Genomic DNA, 17,787 nt, shown 5'->3' with positions numbered 1-17,787 from the left:
AATAGATACTTGGGGTTACTAAAACGAAATAATATTGGTTTACAACTTTGCTTCCCCCTTTTTTTTTGTTTTTGTAAATTTAAGGCTTTTTTGTACAAAAATGTTATTCAAAATATTGGTCGCCGCTAGCTACTACTTTTGACCATTCTTTCTGGCAGCATGCGTATTCCGTGCAAATGTCGAAAATTCGGCTCAAAAAGTGACATTTTCGGTTGAGAATAAGTTTGGGATGCAAACAGATCTCCATCAATATTTTTTTGGGTTAATATTGACACAAATGTCCAAGATCGATATAAAACGATTTAATCGATTTATGCGACCAGTGCTTGACCCTAGAGACATTCACGCACACGTCAAGAATTCGGCTCAAAAAGTGACATTTTCAGTTGAGAATAAGTTTGGGATGCAAACAGATATCTATCTATAAATATTTTGTTGGGTTAATGTTGAAACAAATGTCCAAGATCGATATAAAACGATTAAATCGACCAGTGCTTGACCCTAGAGACATCGTTTTGGAAAACGGCGGAAGCAAAGTTGTAGACCAATAATATATACAGTTGTGTTCAAAATAATAAAAGTGCGTGTGTTAGAGTCTTATTGAAATTGTAAAAGTGACCTCAATTCCATAGATAACCTATGAGATGATATTCAGAAAAGCAATAATCGCGAACTCTTGAGAAGAAATACCTAAAACCCTTTATGAAAGCCTAGTCAACTCTATATATAAAACGGTAGTGTTATAAAATGGGGCTTTTCGACCAAGTATTGAACCTTATATCTCTGTATCTATACATAATTTTTAATTTTTAATTTTTTAAACCAGATGTAAAAAACTAAGTTTTTTTGAACAACGAATTTTCGAGCTATTTTAGTTTTATTATCGTTATTGAAAAATTTTGCTGTTTTATATTACCCATCTCTGTACATCTAATAGAATCACCGGTAAATTTGATACTCCTGTAATAAAAGCCATATAATATGTAAAATTAATGTTTCGGTTATGTTCGTATTCATTTTCAACACAAAATTAATACACTTTTTATAAGCAAATCAAATATTGACTACTTAGGACTATTATTATTTTGAACACAGCTGTACTTTTGTTTTTGTTGTATGTATACAATTGTTAATCACACTTTGTTCTTGGCTAGAAATTTGAGATTTTCACCTACCTTTTTCTACATCAATTGAGGTTACCCGTCTCCGTACACCTCATAGAATCACCGGTAAATTTGATATTTCCTGCCGAGTTGAACTCTTTAACTACTATTGATCACCAGAATCATTCAAAGCGTCATACGAGTGGTTCATATAGAGTGTGCTTAAGGCAATTATCTGCAGGAATGATCTTCATGAAAGCCTAAATAGCTGATAATTCAACGTCTGCTTCCACAGTGAGCATACCGTTCTTTTAAAATTTATGAATTATCCAAGCAGATTTCTTTAGTTTTTTATTAACACCTAACTATTTCAGGGTTTTTTTATTGTTCTGAATTCACGTCATGATCACTTTCGTAATGGGTAGATAAGTGTAAACTGCTTGCTTCCGCTTCTTCTAATTGGTTTATGTTTTAATTTTTTGCTTAAATCTAGGGCACTGGAAGGTTTTTTTATAGGTAAGTTCTCGAGCAGAATTTACTTCTTTATTACACTTTGTGTAGTTCTACCAAGATCATAACTTGGTACAGCTACACCCTAAATGTATACTACAGCTTCGCTTAAAATGTGTACACTTCTTCAAACAGCGGGTAACACAAGTTCAAGATCATTTAAAATCGTTACAAATTTGGGTTAATATTTCAATTCTTTGAACATGCGTCAAATTCTTTGTATTTATACTATATTAGTAATAAATAAGAGTAAACCGAAATTAGTCTTTTAAATTTTACTGATTTATTAATTTTATTAATATAATTAACAGTATTTTACAATAATTAAACCAATAATTTAAAGCTTTCGAATAATAAAAAAATTAATTTAAAAAATTTTCTATTTTGTAACTAATCTTTCTAATATTTATAAATGCCATATCTGAATTTAAGTTTTCTGATTGCCTGTGATAAAGCCATATTAAAAGTAGTAATTCACTTCATCTCCATTGGAACTGCGGTAGTATACGTCACGTGAGCCAATCGGTTGTACGGGTCTATAGTTGTTTACTAACCTGCCACCTTCCGAATCGCGCACGAACCAAAAGTTTTTCACCTGATTTGAATAAATTAGGGAATCAAAATCCACATAAAATTATGTAAGCAGACATAAGTGTTACTTACTTGGAATATAGATATCGGTACGACTTCGGGGTAAACAATCCATGTGACCGCTTCGGAACACGGCGGTGTTGTTAGCGAACCCTGATAGGTGTAAAATTTATCACGATTTATGTTAGACAGCAGCGAGCCGAGCGAAATCAATTGTTGCGTAGAAGCTGACGAATTGTAACGAGTCACATACGGCACCGTATTGAAGATTGTGCTCAGGCCGGGTTGTTCGTGGTTGGCGACAGTCTTTAAATAATAGTAATTTGAAAAGTATTTTATAAATATAATCGTTGTGAGTAAGTCAATTACCTTTTCCACTTTAAATAAAACACCTATCACCGACAGACCATCCTCGTATTCGCGTGCCTCCTCCACACTGCCGTATTTGTTATTCATATGTACTATATGCATTTCAACGTCATAGCGTCGCTGGTTGATTACATGCTCAGAACCCTTACTTGTTGGTGAACCCCAATGGAAGTGCACCTCTGCGGCCTCGTATATGTCTTCAAGTGGTCCATTTGTAATGGTTGGTGGAACGTTTTCAATTGTTTGTGGTACATTGAATTTGACTGTGTGTGGGGTGAGAAATTTTTAAGACGATTATTGAAGAGAATTTGAAGCAAAAAATTATCAAATGTTTTATAATAAATTCAGTAAGTGTTCCATTTTTATGCAATATTTTCTACTTTTATATACTCACTAGTGTGTCCATTGTTCTCCAAAACCACATAGTTGCCTAGAACCACATCGTACGAAGCGAATGTAATGGGCGGTATATCAGCATTTACCGTCTATAAAAGAGATATATGTACAAATATTGTATCGATTAGTAACATATTTTTAAGATAATGTTTAATATAATGTTAGTTGTCCTAGTTGAAAAAGGCCCTAAACAAGATCGAAAAGGTCGAATCAGACCATCTTTACGTTTAACGATTTCGAGATTCTAATATATTTTTAGTACTCGAACACAACCCAAATTCGTTTTAAATAATCTAAAGAGCATTGGAACAGAACCAGGATTTAATCATTACACTGTGATAGTTTTTTTTCAAAAAAAAAAGACAAGACCAAATTCGACGGTTTCCCCCTATTTCGGGTCCTACGAATCGAACTGCATCATTACTTTTTTGAGTTACAATCATGGTTTCATACAAAAATTTGTGTTGAAGTTTTTCATCAAAGTGGCCCATTGTAAGAGAAAGGCACGTTTTTCTTCGGTCTCTAACTTTTTTAATGTTGACTTTTTTGGTAAACTTTCTTTGACAAAGCTTCTCAGAATAAGTCCGTCTTTAAGTTCTTAAATGACTGTAAACCCCAAAATCAATGATTTTTGGGTCCTTATAGCCAATATGTCCAAAAAACTGAAATTTAATCAATTTTTTTTAATGTTGTCGAATTTGGTCTTGTCTTTTTTTTTGACTATCACAGTGTTATTAGTACTGAAATTATATAATATTTTTCTCGAATTATTATCTTTCAAATCTCGCTCAACTCAACAACAAATAATCAAAACTCACCTTATCCGTGTTGATGGCAATTGGCGATTGTCTGTCTCCTCCACATTGCGGATTATTCACTGGCCATTCTTCGGGGTTGTCATAGCTCCAACCACCACCTGAAAAGTAAAAAAAAAAAAACCAAAACAGAAATAAGCGAAAAAAAATGTCACAGTGTGCTGCTTCATAAAATCATTGCACGCGTCATGAAATTTCACTGCTACCGGTGATATAATTCAATGTATTTTGCAATTAAACGCTCACTTAGTCACTTAAGAAAATGTGCGGGAAAATGCGAGCAATAATAACAACAAACATATCATTACCATAACATACTTGTATGACGTCAGCGTGCGTCTTATACTCCTCTATTTAAATTTTAACAAAATCATGTGAAAGCGAAAGTGCTGTGGAGTGTTTGCGCTTAGTAATCATTTGGAGACACCGAGACCTTTTCACATATGTATGTATGTAAGTCAGTTTGTAAACCATAAATACTTGTAATAAGCCATTTACTTGTGCAATTAGTTTCAAATTAGTCCAACGCACACGAATCGCTCTGATGTCAATGAGATGTTAGAGATACTTGTGACTTGAAATTCACAGAAGCAGATGGTATATGCTAATATAATTAAGTGAATAACTTGTACTTTAAAGAAAGAAAGAAAAATTGGGACACTCTCAAAGCAATGGAAATATGCAACTCGTAGAAATATTCACACAAACCATTAAAATGGAAATTATATAAGACCACTGAATATAATTTCTAGAAATTTGTCTTTTTTGGAGCAGTCTAAAGCAGGAAGACCATTTGAGATAACTTGCACGTTAGTGTTCACTTTTCAACTTAATTTACTTAATACGTACTAGTGTAGTACTTGTTCAAAATGGTCCAGTTTCGCACTGTGTCACACCGTTTTACTGCTGGGTTCAAGCACTCATCTGCATATGTATCTTTACTAATAACATAGTATGAACAGCTGTTTTACCGGCAGATCTGCCATTTATAAGATCTGTTATTCATGAAATTTCTCACGCGTGTTATTTGCATATGACGACCGAGAGCAGAGATGACATTTTCTTGGAATATAGCTTATTGTTTCTACAGCTGCAATTAGGCGCAGGCATATCACCAACCATTATGTAAACTAACCGATAAGCGGCAAGTAAAGGAGGCAGCCATGCAGTAAATCATAATTTGGTAGAAATGCACATGCACACTCACACACACGCACACAACACGACAAACAATCGCTAAAACACACACACATACACACAAATCGCACACTAACCGAGTTCAGCCAGTAATGTAAACAGTGATAGTAATTGCATATTGACGTTGTTGTTGTTGTTGCTATTGTATAGTGTAGTTGTAGTGTGTTTCTTTTGTAAGCAAATGTAAGCATTTCCCCGTTATTTGCAGGATGAAAACGTTCAAAAGCGATAAAGGTAAGGGCGGCAAGGGTGGCAAATCGGGTGGCGCATGCGCCAAGAAGCCCGGCTATAAGGCGCCCACACCATGCTGCCAGCCCAAGAACGGTGATGATACGCAAAAGTGTAAATTTCACACATTCAACTATCGTGTGACGCCACTGAAAACCAAGAGCGTCACATTTCGTTTGGTGCCCAAGGGCGAGAAGAAAGAATTCGCCATCATGAATGCCAACTCGAACAATATGTATCTCTTCAATGGATTTCGCACGCGTTGTGGCAAGGGTTTGCCGCTGGGTATGCGTGCGCTTTCGGGTGCTAGTAAACCGGTGCGTGCGCTCAATACAGGGCTGGGGGTGTTGGCCACATTTTGTGCTTACAAAACGGCTAAAACTAATGGTAAATGAGAGTTTCGGTGCAAAGTGTTTGGGAAATTCAAAGTGATACTCCGGGTGATATTAGCATAAGAAAGGCACAATTGATTTATTTTTTAGCACTTTTAGAGTTATTGAATGAAAAGCTGGGGGGTGGACACAAATTTGAAGGTGATAAAGTGTATATATATACATACAAACGTATGTATGTATACAGAGCTTCGAAAGATAGTTATTTAGTAACAGCATTTGTCAGGAATTAAATTTAATATAAACTGAATGTAAGTCACATAAAAATGGTAAATATTTAAAACCAAATACAACAAAAAGCAACAATATATGAATATTTATAACAACGATATATTGTCTTCTCTTTAATTAGTAGTCGATATTTAAGCGCTTTACTTTATTAAAAGTTTATCTCTTGACTTGATGCAAATTGGTGCACACGTTTCTTGACACTCTGAGGCGATTGGTATTGCAGATGGGCGAAATGACCCAAAAAATACCGTTAAATGGAAAAATCATATTCATCGATTCATCAGGACAGGATCAAAAAATCTATAAAACCCCACAACAGCCGGTTCTGCGATACCCGGATTGACTCGGATCCGACCAAGGGCTGTTATATCGGCGATCCAAACCTGCTTGGATCGGTAAGTTTTAACGGGACAGAATCATAGTCTGTGGTACAAAAATTATCAAAAATTCTCTCAAACTATTAAGGCAGTAACCTGCTTTAGAAGCCGAAAAAAAGCGTTTTTTTAGCAATTTTTTTTGAAAAGCAAGGAAATGGTTGCGGTAAACGGAATTTTAAGACGATGGTTTACTATATTTCAGGCTTAAAAATCAATATTTTTTATTAAAAAATATTGAAATTTTTTCAAAGTTGTAAGTATTTTTCTGGAGCCCTGGAGTCTGCACTTGTAAATCGGTGCCGGTGATGGAGGTCGTGCGATGCAGCTGAAACAGTCGAACCAATTTTTTTTTTAATTTTTATAAGTTTCTTTTCTTTATGAACTAAAAAAATACCGAAGAAATTATAAAATTCAAATTTTTTTCGAAGTTTGAAAAAAAAAAAATCACTTTTGTAAGAAAAAAAAATGACTTTCAGTTGCAGAACAAGTAGTTTAAATAATACTTCTGTCCAACTTCAACTACTTTTGTCTAGTTCAAATAGAAGATAATTTAATACTGAAACTAGATCACTTTGGTTTTTTTCGATCGGACATATATTCTTTTTGTATCGCCGGCACCGTTTTCTAACTCTTGTGAAAATGAAAACTCGAGAAAACGCGCTTTAAAGTCTGCCTGCGCATTCGCACCTGCTCGACGCTCGGCCACTAAAACTGCTCTAGCTGCGAAAACATGTCGAATTGGCCTCTGGAATTTTAAAGTAATATTCTTGGATAGTTTTGCAAGAGATTTAAAACAAAACAAAAAAATCGATTTTTTTGAAGCCTGTAAAGCAGACTACTACCTTAAAGTTATATCAATATCTATATTCTTTCGCTTAATTCAGACACTGTTTTTCAATTCAACTGAACAAAATTTATTTTTCTTAAAAAAAAAATAAAATAAAAATAAAAAGTCGCAAATCCACAAATTATAACATTTGTACCCAAATAAATGTGCCACGTCAAAACAATTATTTTTGAATTTAATAAATTTGCTAATTACCATTCAACTGTGTCCAATTCATGGGTAAATGTGTCTTCAAAAGTGCTACTGAAAAAATATAAAAATCGTTTAAAAATGTGCAACAACTGAAAACATTTGTTTCACTCTACCGAAGTTCTTCGAGAAAAAAAGAGCACTCAAATAACTGGCACGTAATGCTTAATTGGTCAGAACAGCCAATGCACGTTTGCCAATTAGTAAATATTTGTGCAAATAAAAAAAAAAAAAATACAACAATAACAAGCTAATTTTCTATAGCATGAGTAGTTTAAGAGCATCATAAAACTCTTAGCAGCTTTCCAGCTTTTATGCGCCTGCTAAGCAGGTAATATTTTAGGAGTTTACGATTACTCTATTTGCACATTTTAATATCTAAGAAATTATATAAAAATAAAATTATAGTAATAAAATGATATAATACCAGCAGTAAAGTTCTTAATGAAGTAATCTGGCAAATGCGCTGATTAAATTATTTATTTAAAGTGTGGATTTCAATATTAAAAAATAGTTGTGAAGAGTGCATTTACTTAAATTACTAAGCTTTAAATAAATCTACAACTTCTACAATTGCTACAATATAACCTAATTGCTTTCACAGACTTAATGGCTTCATAAAAGAATTGCATTGCGTTGGTTTAATGGGTGCGATACATTCTAAAAATGCTTAACAATGAACGCTGAACATTTACTTGGCAGAAGTAATGGCAATTTACCAAAGTGTGAATCAATAAATTTGTTGCTGCCCAGCCACCATGGCGTATACGTCACTATGAAAACCAATTTGTGCTTAGATGGTTAGATGATGACAAAAATAAAGTTTAAAACGTTTTTTATTCTAATTTTGATTTCAAATGATTTATGTAATAGAGTAATTACACTTTTACAATCATATTTTATATTACGCAATATTATTTTATATTACGCTGATAAAAATAATTACAACGTATTTGCATTATTAAATGAGTTAAAGTTGTGCTTTTATCTTGTAATAAAATAGTGATTTTATAACAAAAAATCGTAAAATAGTAAAACAATATTTTTTACGAACTTATTTAATATTTTCATTTCAATTAATAATGTCAACTGAAGTTATGTATGTATGTATACTTAATGGGAGTAAACTCTTTAAATATTTACTGCAAAAGTCATAACTTTTATTATCATATTTAAACTCATTTACTTTACAACAATTACTTACATTCTTAGCAGATAACTACAATGTCTGTTTTAAGAACTTGAACAACGTATCACATGTCAACTATTGTATAATTGTCCGTTAGTAAAACGCAATTCCCTTTGATTTTATTTTTATTTTTTTTTTCAAAAAAATAGTTTTGAAATAAAACGAGATTTATTTAATTTCAATTTATTTGTTCAAAACTGTTTACTGGTAAAAAAGGTATTACACGTAGTTTTCAAAATTTTGTTACACTCAGAATTCGGAAGTATTCGCCATGAGAAAAAAGTGAGACTTTCCAAAAACACTCTAAATTTTCATTTTAAATAATTTTATTTTATAAATTCACTAAAAAATCTTTAATTTTGGTTATTCAACAAAAAATACTGTTTTGTCTGTCAGTCTCACACTCACAAAATACTAATACTCAAATTAAAATGTTACTGAGAGTAAAGTTAAGGGGTTTTAGAGGTTAGCCAGGATTTTGAAAAAATCAATTTTTCTTTTTTTTTTTGCATTTTCGTTAAGTGTAATATCTTAAAAAAAAAAAATCTGAAAATTTGAAGTTGATCCGATAATTACTTTTCGAGTTATTCGACAAAGAACAAAGAGCGCTCGGGCACTGCAAAACGCTAGTGTGAAACTTTAAATACGTTTTCCTCAAAACTATATATATTTTTTGAACTGATGGCAACTGTAACTCGAAAATCGTTCAGTAGATTTTAATGAAATTTATACAGCTTTTAGAATGCATAATAATCCTGGGTCTGATCGAAGCTTTTTGAAGTTATACTTCTAATACGACTTCGAAAAAGTTTGCGATAATTGTTTAACGCTTCAGTGGAGAGGGAATAGCGTTGAAAAATTGACGCGAGAGAGAGAGTGATTGAGTGTAAAGCAGAGAACATAAAGCACTTGCTTATGCTATTTGAGCAATTCTTGTTTTTATAGAACAATGTGTAAATTTTTGGTTGGTGACATATTCACATGTGTACGCATATGTATGATTGTATGCGTACGCTTTATTTTTTTTACTTTCGTTTCTGTTTCATTTCTGCGAATTCTCATCTATTTTGTGTGACTTTTGGTTGAAATACTCTGCGTTAGCCGTTGAAAAGTTAAGACTTCACAGGATCATTTCTGTAGACAGTGTTCATTTACTAATTAATTCGTGTTCTATATAATATTGACGTACTATTTGTAGTATTAGTACACAGTGAATAGTGATTCAAATGATTCAAACATACGTGAATTTAAGAAAGTGTTGGTCACTCCACCATATTATTATCCTTTCCCTCTCGCTAGTTTTCTTTCATACAAAATGATGTGCATTTTTTGAAATATCACTAAGAAGTATAACTTCTTCCGCGCGTAGGGACTCCACGCATCAGTTTTTTTTTTCAAAATTTCGATTTTTTAAGATTTTATTTTTCCCGAAAATCTAGACAAAAAAATTTCCTGAGGTTCCGATTTATTAATTTTTGAAATGAAAAAAGCTTCGATCAGGCCCAGGATTATCTATTTATAAATCTAATTTTTCTTTTCCTATTGATTTTAGATGAATCTCCAAGAACTTATGATTGTCACCGCAAGGACCTTTTTTTGAACTGGGTCAACACAAACTGCTATAACTTTCGAAATTATATTTTTTTTTAATTTTTGTGACTTCAACATTGACCTGATTTAATAGCAACAAAATACTAAAAATTCTCATTATTTCGTGTCTCTGACTACCCCTAACCCCCTAAAAGGTATTGTTTTTAAGTTTCTTAAATCTCAATATTATTATTGATTGCGAATAAGCACTCGTCAAGATTTAATGGGCTCTAAAGAATCACTTAATTTTTTTTTCGACCCAACAAAAAACCTAAAATAAGGAATTTCGAAACTATTTTAGTTTTTTTATACTGCTAAATTTAAACTTAATTCACAATAACTATACTTATACGTTGATATACTTCCTAACACAGCATTTATGAGCATTTTTTCAAAATTCAGCACAGAGCTCATAAATCACCGATCACTGGTAAGCTTACTATACGCTTGTTGTGAATAACTGAGTACTAGCTTACATACCTATGTATGTAAGTACATATTTGCACAGCTACAAAACCCGCCTACGGAAATCTTTGACAGCTACGGAACTACTTATACCGGCAAGAGGGCAGTACGAACGCTTAATACGCGGCTACTAGTGGTTAATTATATGAATTGGCCCTCATATGTATATTGAGTACCGTTCTTCGACAGTTAGTCAAGCGTAACGAGGATGAAGATTACAAAAACAAATGGTCAATGAAAAACAACAACAACAAAATAAATAAAATGATTTCAAAGTACACAAAAGTCATTAGAGACACCAGTTATTGCTTGAGATTAAGCTATATTAATATTGTAAGATTTTTTATTTTTTTTTTTTTTTTTGAAAAATTTTAATTATTTTCACATTAACAACAAAAACACATAAAACTTGAAAACACACTTACCGCTCGAGGGAGCTGTAGTCTTATCAGGACTATTAGCCGTTGTTAAGGGCAAGAAGAAAATTAACCTCTGACACAGTTTGAAGAACTCGAAAAAATGCATTATAGCGCAGCTCCACAAACACTTGCAAAACAATAAAAAAACTTCGTACGAAATGCAAAATTATTTGAAAAATCTAAACTTCCGTTATTTATGTGTTCAACAAGCGCTTTGTTGGCGTTGCAACTACCGTTAGTATCCAAAAGGGTTGACGATCTCAACTAACTCGCAATCTGCCAAGCCATTGTCTTTTATAGTACTTTGAGCTGAAAAGGCCTGCGCGACACGCAGTCAGCTATTGTAACTCATTTGGAAAATTATGCATTTGTCATTTTTTACATTGCCGTCTTTGGCGGATAAAGAAAGATAAGAAATGCCTAACAATATACATATTCACTGAAAAACCAATTATTGTTTTCATTACCGCTGGCTGATTATACAACTAGTTTTCGAAAATAAATCTAAATTTTATGTTTCCTGACAACTAAAATCAGAAAATATGCTAATCTACTTTTCTTAATTATAATTAATAATTATTATTATTGTGTTAAGGGTACGATATTTGTAGACACTTAAAAAAAAATAAGTTGAAAGCCGACATTGAATAGAAGTCGCTGGCAAAAACATAAAGTGGTTTGAAAGTTTTGAGGCAATTTTTATGTAGAAGATTGCAAGCGTCTGAAGAAAGTATGTGAAAAATATAGCTTCAAATTATTAAAAACACTCTAATTGGCCTCCAACATTCGGAAATTATTTTGAATAAAGTAATTGTAATTATAATTTTTTTATAAATAATTACTCAGCTCCCTTTAATTTATACCGCCCTCGTAAGTATACAAGTCGGGGCAGCTTCAGAGCTTGCGCGGTGGTGGAGCTATTCAAAAATTGTGTTCTACATATTTATGCGGGCTCATTCTAAGCATAAATATTATGAGGGCATACTTGCATAGTAAATTAGTACTAATAACTTTTATTTATAGTAATTCCTACACGACCTTGAGTAACTTTGGCTGAGGTCAATTTGTTTTTTACATATTCAATCAAATATCTAATAGTATATTTACATATAAGATTATATTCATTTAAGAGCTTAACTCGATAATCTGTAGTTAAGAAACGATATAATGCAAGGATTAAAAATAAATCTCGGAAAATAAACCAGATTCGCGGTAGTTAACAAAAATCGCCGACAGTTAGGGAATGGGATGTAATATTACAACACCTTTGACAGTTAATTAGATAACGGTTAGATTATTAAACGAGCTTAGAACGAGATTATTTCATATGTAAATGTACTTTAACAGTAATATTGAGGCTCAACTTGTTCAGGTTGTTAACCGTTATCACCCTATATATATTAATTTTTTATACAACTAACAAGGAATGTGCCTTCTTAATATCAAATATCCTTTGAAATTGAGATTACTGTAAGAATTATTCTATTAGGTAAAGAGATACGAAAAAAATAGAATTTTCAGTTGCTTGTGTTGATCCACTTCCAAAATAAGGTCCTTGCTGTGACAATCATAAGTCCTTTGAGATTCATTTAAAACCAATCGGATAAGAAAAATTATAATAGTTTTATTAATAGTTAATTTATAGCATTTTTGTTTTTTTTTTCAAAAATCAATAAAATGGCGGCCTCAGGAATTTTTTTTCTAGATTTTCGAGAAAAATCAATAGTTAATTTGTCTTAAAAATTGAAATTTTTGAGGAAAAATAAAAAGCTCGATCAGGCCCATGATAATTATGTATTCTAACAGCTGTAGAAATTTAATTAAAATCTACTGAGCGGTTTTCGAGTTACCTTTGTCACCAGTTCAGAAAATATAGTTTTGAGTAAAACGCATTTAAAGTTTCACAATAGCGTGTTGGAGTGTCTGAGCGCTCTTTGTTATTTGTCGAATAACTCGAAGAGTAATTATCGGATCAACCTCAAACACTTAACGAAAATGCAAAAAGAGAAAAATCGATTTTTTTAAATCCTGACTACTCTTAACACCTTAAGATATATCACATATTAAACGACATATACGGTATAAAGCCCAACGGAAGTTTGCAAATCATAATATAATGCAGGTATATGGGAGCTAGGAGAAGTAATGATCCATTATTGGCAAATTGTTAGCAGATATTTTTGGTAAAAAATTATACGTAGAACATAGGTTCTCATATTCGGTATCTGAGACTTTGAAAATTTATAGATACTTCGATTTCACAAATTTTGAGATGAGTTATACAACATTCCCCATACATTACTCAATTATGCAATGTTTTGTTACGATAGCATCACTGGTGTTTTAATATTATATATTGCATAGGCGTTGTTTGAAACCAATTTGCCTATTTTTATGACGTAAGAACAGGTAATGATATCTAAAAAATCTACCTGAAATTTGGTGAATGGGTCTTGAGATATAGTTTTTGATCCAAAAGTGATCCACGCTTCCCAATTTTAATATCAAATTAAATGCAATTTAATGCGATGTGAGTTAACGTAGTTAAAGTAAGTTTAGTTGAACTTCCGTAACTCGAATTTCTATAATTCGAAGTTCTTCATAACTCGACCTCTTGAATTGGCAATAGCGTTTCAAATTTCATTAAAATTTCCTTCCATAAATCGAACTTTTCGACCAGGGCATAATAGAAAATTTTAAATTTTGCTATCGATGCAGAATTTTAATAGCCCCTCCATATCGTATGGAGGCGAACAAAAAATATGTTATTACACTTATAGATTGCATAAATCATGTAACAAATGCATGGGATACAGATGTCAAGAGCCAACATTAGCAAACTGCAACCAAACAATTTCAGAATACATAGTAAATCTTTATGCGAAGTAAATAAATAAAACTGTGTATAAACCTATATTTTACAGTTTTTTTTTAATTTGCATGTTTCAATGAAAATTCTATAACTCGAAGTCTCTCTAATTCGATTTTTTTTGTGGATTATGGTGATTCGAGTTAGGGAAGCTCAACTGCAGTCTCTAAGTAGTTTTCAACAAACCCCCTTTATGGCGGGTGGGCATGGTTTATTCTAGTTTTATAATGCTTTATGGGATACTAAAGTGTTTGCAAGATCTATACAACTTATCCGAAAATTTTTAGTCAGAGATGCCCTTACTTGTAGTGATCTCTTGTACTATAGCTTTATTATTGGCTTTATAAGAGGTCGAAAAAAAGCACTTTTCAAGAATTTTTTCTAAGCAAATCTATTGCCAATTTTGCAGAGGTTCGCAAAAAAAGGCCTCTTGCGGAGAGCACGATATCTCTGGACTGGATCATCTAAAATGCAAAAACCAAATAAATTTCATTAATATAATAAATAATCTAGTGATTGATCGAAGGAATTAGCAAAAAAAAAAAAAAATTGACAAAATGGCGGCTACTCAAAGCAAAAGGTTCGATTTTCGACCAAAATTTGGGTCTTTAATTGTTTATAAAAATAAGACATTTTCATCGGATGGGGAAATCCTTCGATTAATTACTAAAAAAATATAGTTAAGAAGCTTGTGTAAAAATTTCAGACGGAGAGTTTCTGAGAAATCTTGCTCACCGACTTTGAAAACTCCGTTTCGAGAAAAACGAGTTTTAAGTTTTGAAAGCACTTTACAAGTCACCTTCATTAATGTGTCTATAACTTTGAAAATATTCGTCGGATCGACTTGAAACTTTGTGTGTCTATACTCAGATATATATATATTAAGAAAACGCAAAAAAAAAATCGATTTTTTGAAAATCCTCCTATAGACCCTTAAGGCAATTTTGTGTATGGAAATGTTCCGATTTCACCGATTCCTAATACCAACATACAAACAATCAGACATCTATAATTTGTCTCATCATCCTGATCACTCTCTACTCTAAACTCTATATCAATTAGTTTTAGGTGTTACGTATGTCATGCAACATGTTGCGAGAGTATAAAAATCAATCCGAAATGTAAACAAAATAACTTTTTTACGTAAACGTCAGGGGAATGCGGACAATCCTTTGTAATTCAAAATGTTTGTAATCAGTAGTTTCTATATACCAGACAATCAGATATTTTAGTATACAATATATATTTCATATTCTTTAAAGTCATTGATTTTGCATGAGTATTCTAAAGCCGCTTGAACTGCGAAAATGTTATGAGCGCATACATGACAAAGTAGATCAACATACCCACAACAACTGCATTCTGATCTTAACCAAATGTATGTTTATATTTACTGATGTATGTTTACCAACATAAATATGTTTAGATATATACATACATATGTATCTCTGCCGTCAGATCATAACAACTAAACTTGATTTTGAGAAATTTCGAAGTTTATGGGGTATTCGGGCACCCAGCTATCATGTTTTATGAGCGCAGATGTTTAAGCATTGATCCATTAAAATTAAAAGTAAACAAAAAGAACAATTCAGCTGAAGTATTAGATTGGCGGAAATTAATATGCAATAACTCAGTGGGATCACCACTGGACTTTAGCAGCATTGTCTGCTGTTTAGCAGCGAAAATCGGGCACAGACTCCCGATAGCAGTAGCAGCTGACTGACAACCCGTTACGTGACTGCCACCAACAAAACTGGTAAGAACACATGTTGACTAGCAGGAGAAATATTCCAGCCAACACTTTCGCGCCAGCCATGACGTGATGTGAACGCGTGTTGCCAGCCGAAACCGGCTGATTGGTGCAAAATTTATGCAACAAGCGGCTAATGTCAAAGAAAGTCACAAGCAAAATGACATCAGTTTAACTGCTGCAGCCGAGGAAAGTTAGACATATAAGCTTGGGAGAAGTTTTGAGCCACTCTTGAGTGCCATATGTTTTTGCTAACGGATGAAGTTACCTCAAGTGTAACGCAAGTCATCTGCTGTAAATACAGTAGCACGTGCGCGCTGGCTTGACAGTAAATGAAGCATGTTCTCAAGCGTATAACGCATGCGCTTCGCCACCCACCCACATACGAGTACATATGTATTTACGAAGCTGTGTCTGCAGTAATATTTATGTATGTATGTATGAATATCGCATTTCTATGAATATGTCAGCGAATAAAGAAGACGCTCCAGTCACCACTTCTGGTTCTGGTGAGACAACTTTACTTTTGAAATGGCATTAGAACTTTTTATTTATTAAATTCGTTCTTATAAAGATGACCTGTTTGCTGTTTGCATCTAGTTTATGACATACATACATTTAATATAGTGTACATATTTTGGCCTGTTACTCAGCGCTGCAGGTTTTTATGTGCGCGTATGTGCTAATTTATGCAAATAAAGAAATTATTCGTTGCAAAAAACGTCTGCTTAGCTAAAAATACACGCACACACATACACACGTGGACACATACATATATCCATATACATATAAACGAACATACATACTTATGTGTTTTTCCTTGGCACTACTGCGCTACATTTATTTGTTAGTTTGTTTGTTAGCGCGGACAAAAAAACAAGAACACTATAATTTTAGAATTCTTACACAAGTTTCTTTCAAAATTCAAGTTGCCAATTCTAGATTTTTATTAATCCCATTTGCATTAGTGCTTCCCGCTTCATTATCCCCCCACAACTAACATACATGTTTGTATGTGAGTATATATATCTAAGTATGTTCATGTTTATGCGCACTTCGCGAATGACCTTCAAACTAATGGAAAAATCAACAGTTTTTAGTTTGGGGACCAGTCTTGCTGAAGCGTAATCAACAATTTAAGATTCTCTCAATGGATAAATTCGCATATATAAATCAGCTTCTTATGCCATTACCGACGACATTTCGGCAATAAATCTATGTTTTTGCCCACTGGCTCTTATACTAAAAATATTAACAATTCCGTTAACACACTTCTTTGTGTACAGTTAAAATCATTCAATTACTGGTTATTGATCCCAAAATGTATGTATATGTTGGCTGTTTTCTGGTTCACTCAATTCGCGATTTCTCGAATTTCACAAAATAATTCTTTAATTAAATAGCTTTTTGTTAACAGACAATAAATGAAAAATGGACAAGCTCGAATTTGGGTCATTAAAACAATAATAAAACAGTTTTGGGGTATTCAGGAAGTACGAGCAAAAAAAAGTAAAGTGTTTCATGTAATTGTTTAAAAATTTTCATTCACTTATTGTAGTTTAATATTTTAATACATTTCTTTTTATAGTTTCTAGCCACTATTTGTCCAATATTTTGAACAAAAACACTCAATATTTTAAAAATCTAGGGGTGGTTCGCCAGGGCCAGTGATTTTAACTTAATCTAACCTTAATTTTTTATACAACAAACAGCGCATTAAAGAAATTTGAGAATTTATTGAATGCCTCTCTACAATTTAATTTTTTTTTTTGCTATAAATTCATAAGACAGTAAAGCATTATACAATTCTACAAAGAAGTAGTAGAGTCAATATGTGAATACCCTGTATGTGTTTTAAACAAAAAGTATATATTTAGAAATCTTGTATCTTTATTAAAACAGGAAAAATGCTTAATTATTACTTTTTGACCATTATTTAAATTGAGAATCTTTCATTAATCCATAATAATTATATAAAAATATACTAGAAAAATCTTTTAGGTTAAACAATTTAAGATTTCAATAAAATATATGGGATATATAATCACTAAGACAGCGTATAACAATTGAACGCTTTCTTTTACTAGATCAATATACAATTGCACAACTTTTTATAAAACAATACTAGCCACTTGTGTGTACATTTTATCATTTAAAAGGTTATTACACTCAGTTTTGAAATATTGAGTTTTTGAATGAATATTTTCGTATTTTTGTAAATAAATCTGTGTTATTTATTACTTAAAAAATTGTTGTA

At 32.4% G+C, this 17,787-nt stretch overlaps 2 protein-coding genes across 5 annotated transcripts in view; one reads left to right on the top strand and one right to left on the bottom strand.

The window, feature by feature from the left end:
* Positions 1-17,787, top strand: part of Gpdh_0 (glycerol-3-phosphate dehydrogenase [NAD(+)], cytoplasmic) — a 53,421-nt gene that overhangs the window by 18,522 nt on the left and 17,112 nt on the right. The window contains exon 9 of one of the 3 annotated variants that reach the window (XM_011196205.3): positions 5,190-5,625. The exons of the other annotated variants lie outside the window; for them this stretch is intronic. Coding sequence (XP_011194507.2) covers positions 5,190-5,604 — 415 coding nt within the window. The 3' untranslated portion in view covers positions 5,605-5,625. Of the gene's footprint in view, positions 1-5,189; positions 5,626-17,787 lie in introns of those variants that run through there. 3 annotated transcript variants of the gene reach the window in all.
* Positions 1,874-11,190, bottom strand: Ca15 (carbonic anhydrase 2). 2 transcript variants are annotated; one of them, XM_054225642.1, is made up of 7 exons: positions 10,915-11,190; positions 7,252-7,299; positions 3,788-3,885; positions 2,968-3,058; positions 2,574-2,836; positions 2,277-2,510; positions 1,874-2,208 (listed from the first exon to the last, which is right to left on the bottom strand). In XM_054225642.1, the coding sequence occupies exons 1-7, from the start codon at positions 11,012-11,014 to the stop codon at positions 2,074-2,076; spliced, it is 969 nt and encodes a 322-aa protein (XP_054081617.1). In that variant the 5' UTR covers positions 11,015-11,190; the 3' UTR covers positions 1,874-2,073. The 2 variants fall into 2 exon arrangements, with proteins under 2 accessions (XP_054081617.1, XP_011194505.2); XM_011196203.3 differs by lacking the exon at positions 7,252-7,299 and having other exon boundaries at positions 10,915-11,189.

Source organism: Zeugodacus cucurbitae, chromosome 2 (genome assembly GCF_028554725.1).
Source record: "Zeugodacus cucurbitae isolate PBARC_wt_2022May chromosome 2, idZeuCucr1.2, whole genome shotgun sequence".
Classification (NCBI taxonomy): domain Eukaryota; kingdom Metazoa; phylum Arthropoda; class Insecta; order Diptera; family Tephritidae; genus Zeugodacus; species Zeugodacus cucurbitae.
Note: the sequence above shows the minus strand (reverse complement) of the source record. Positions and strands in the feature narration are given on the sequence as shown.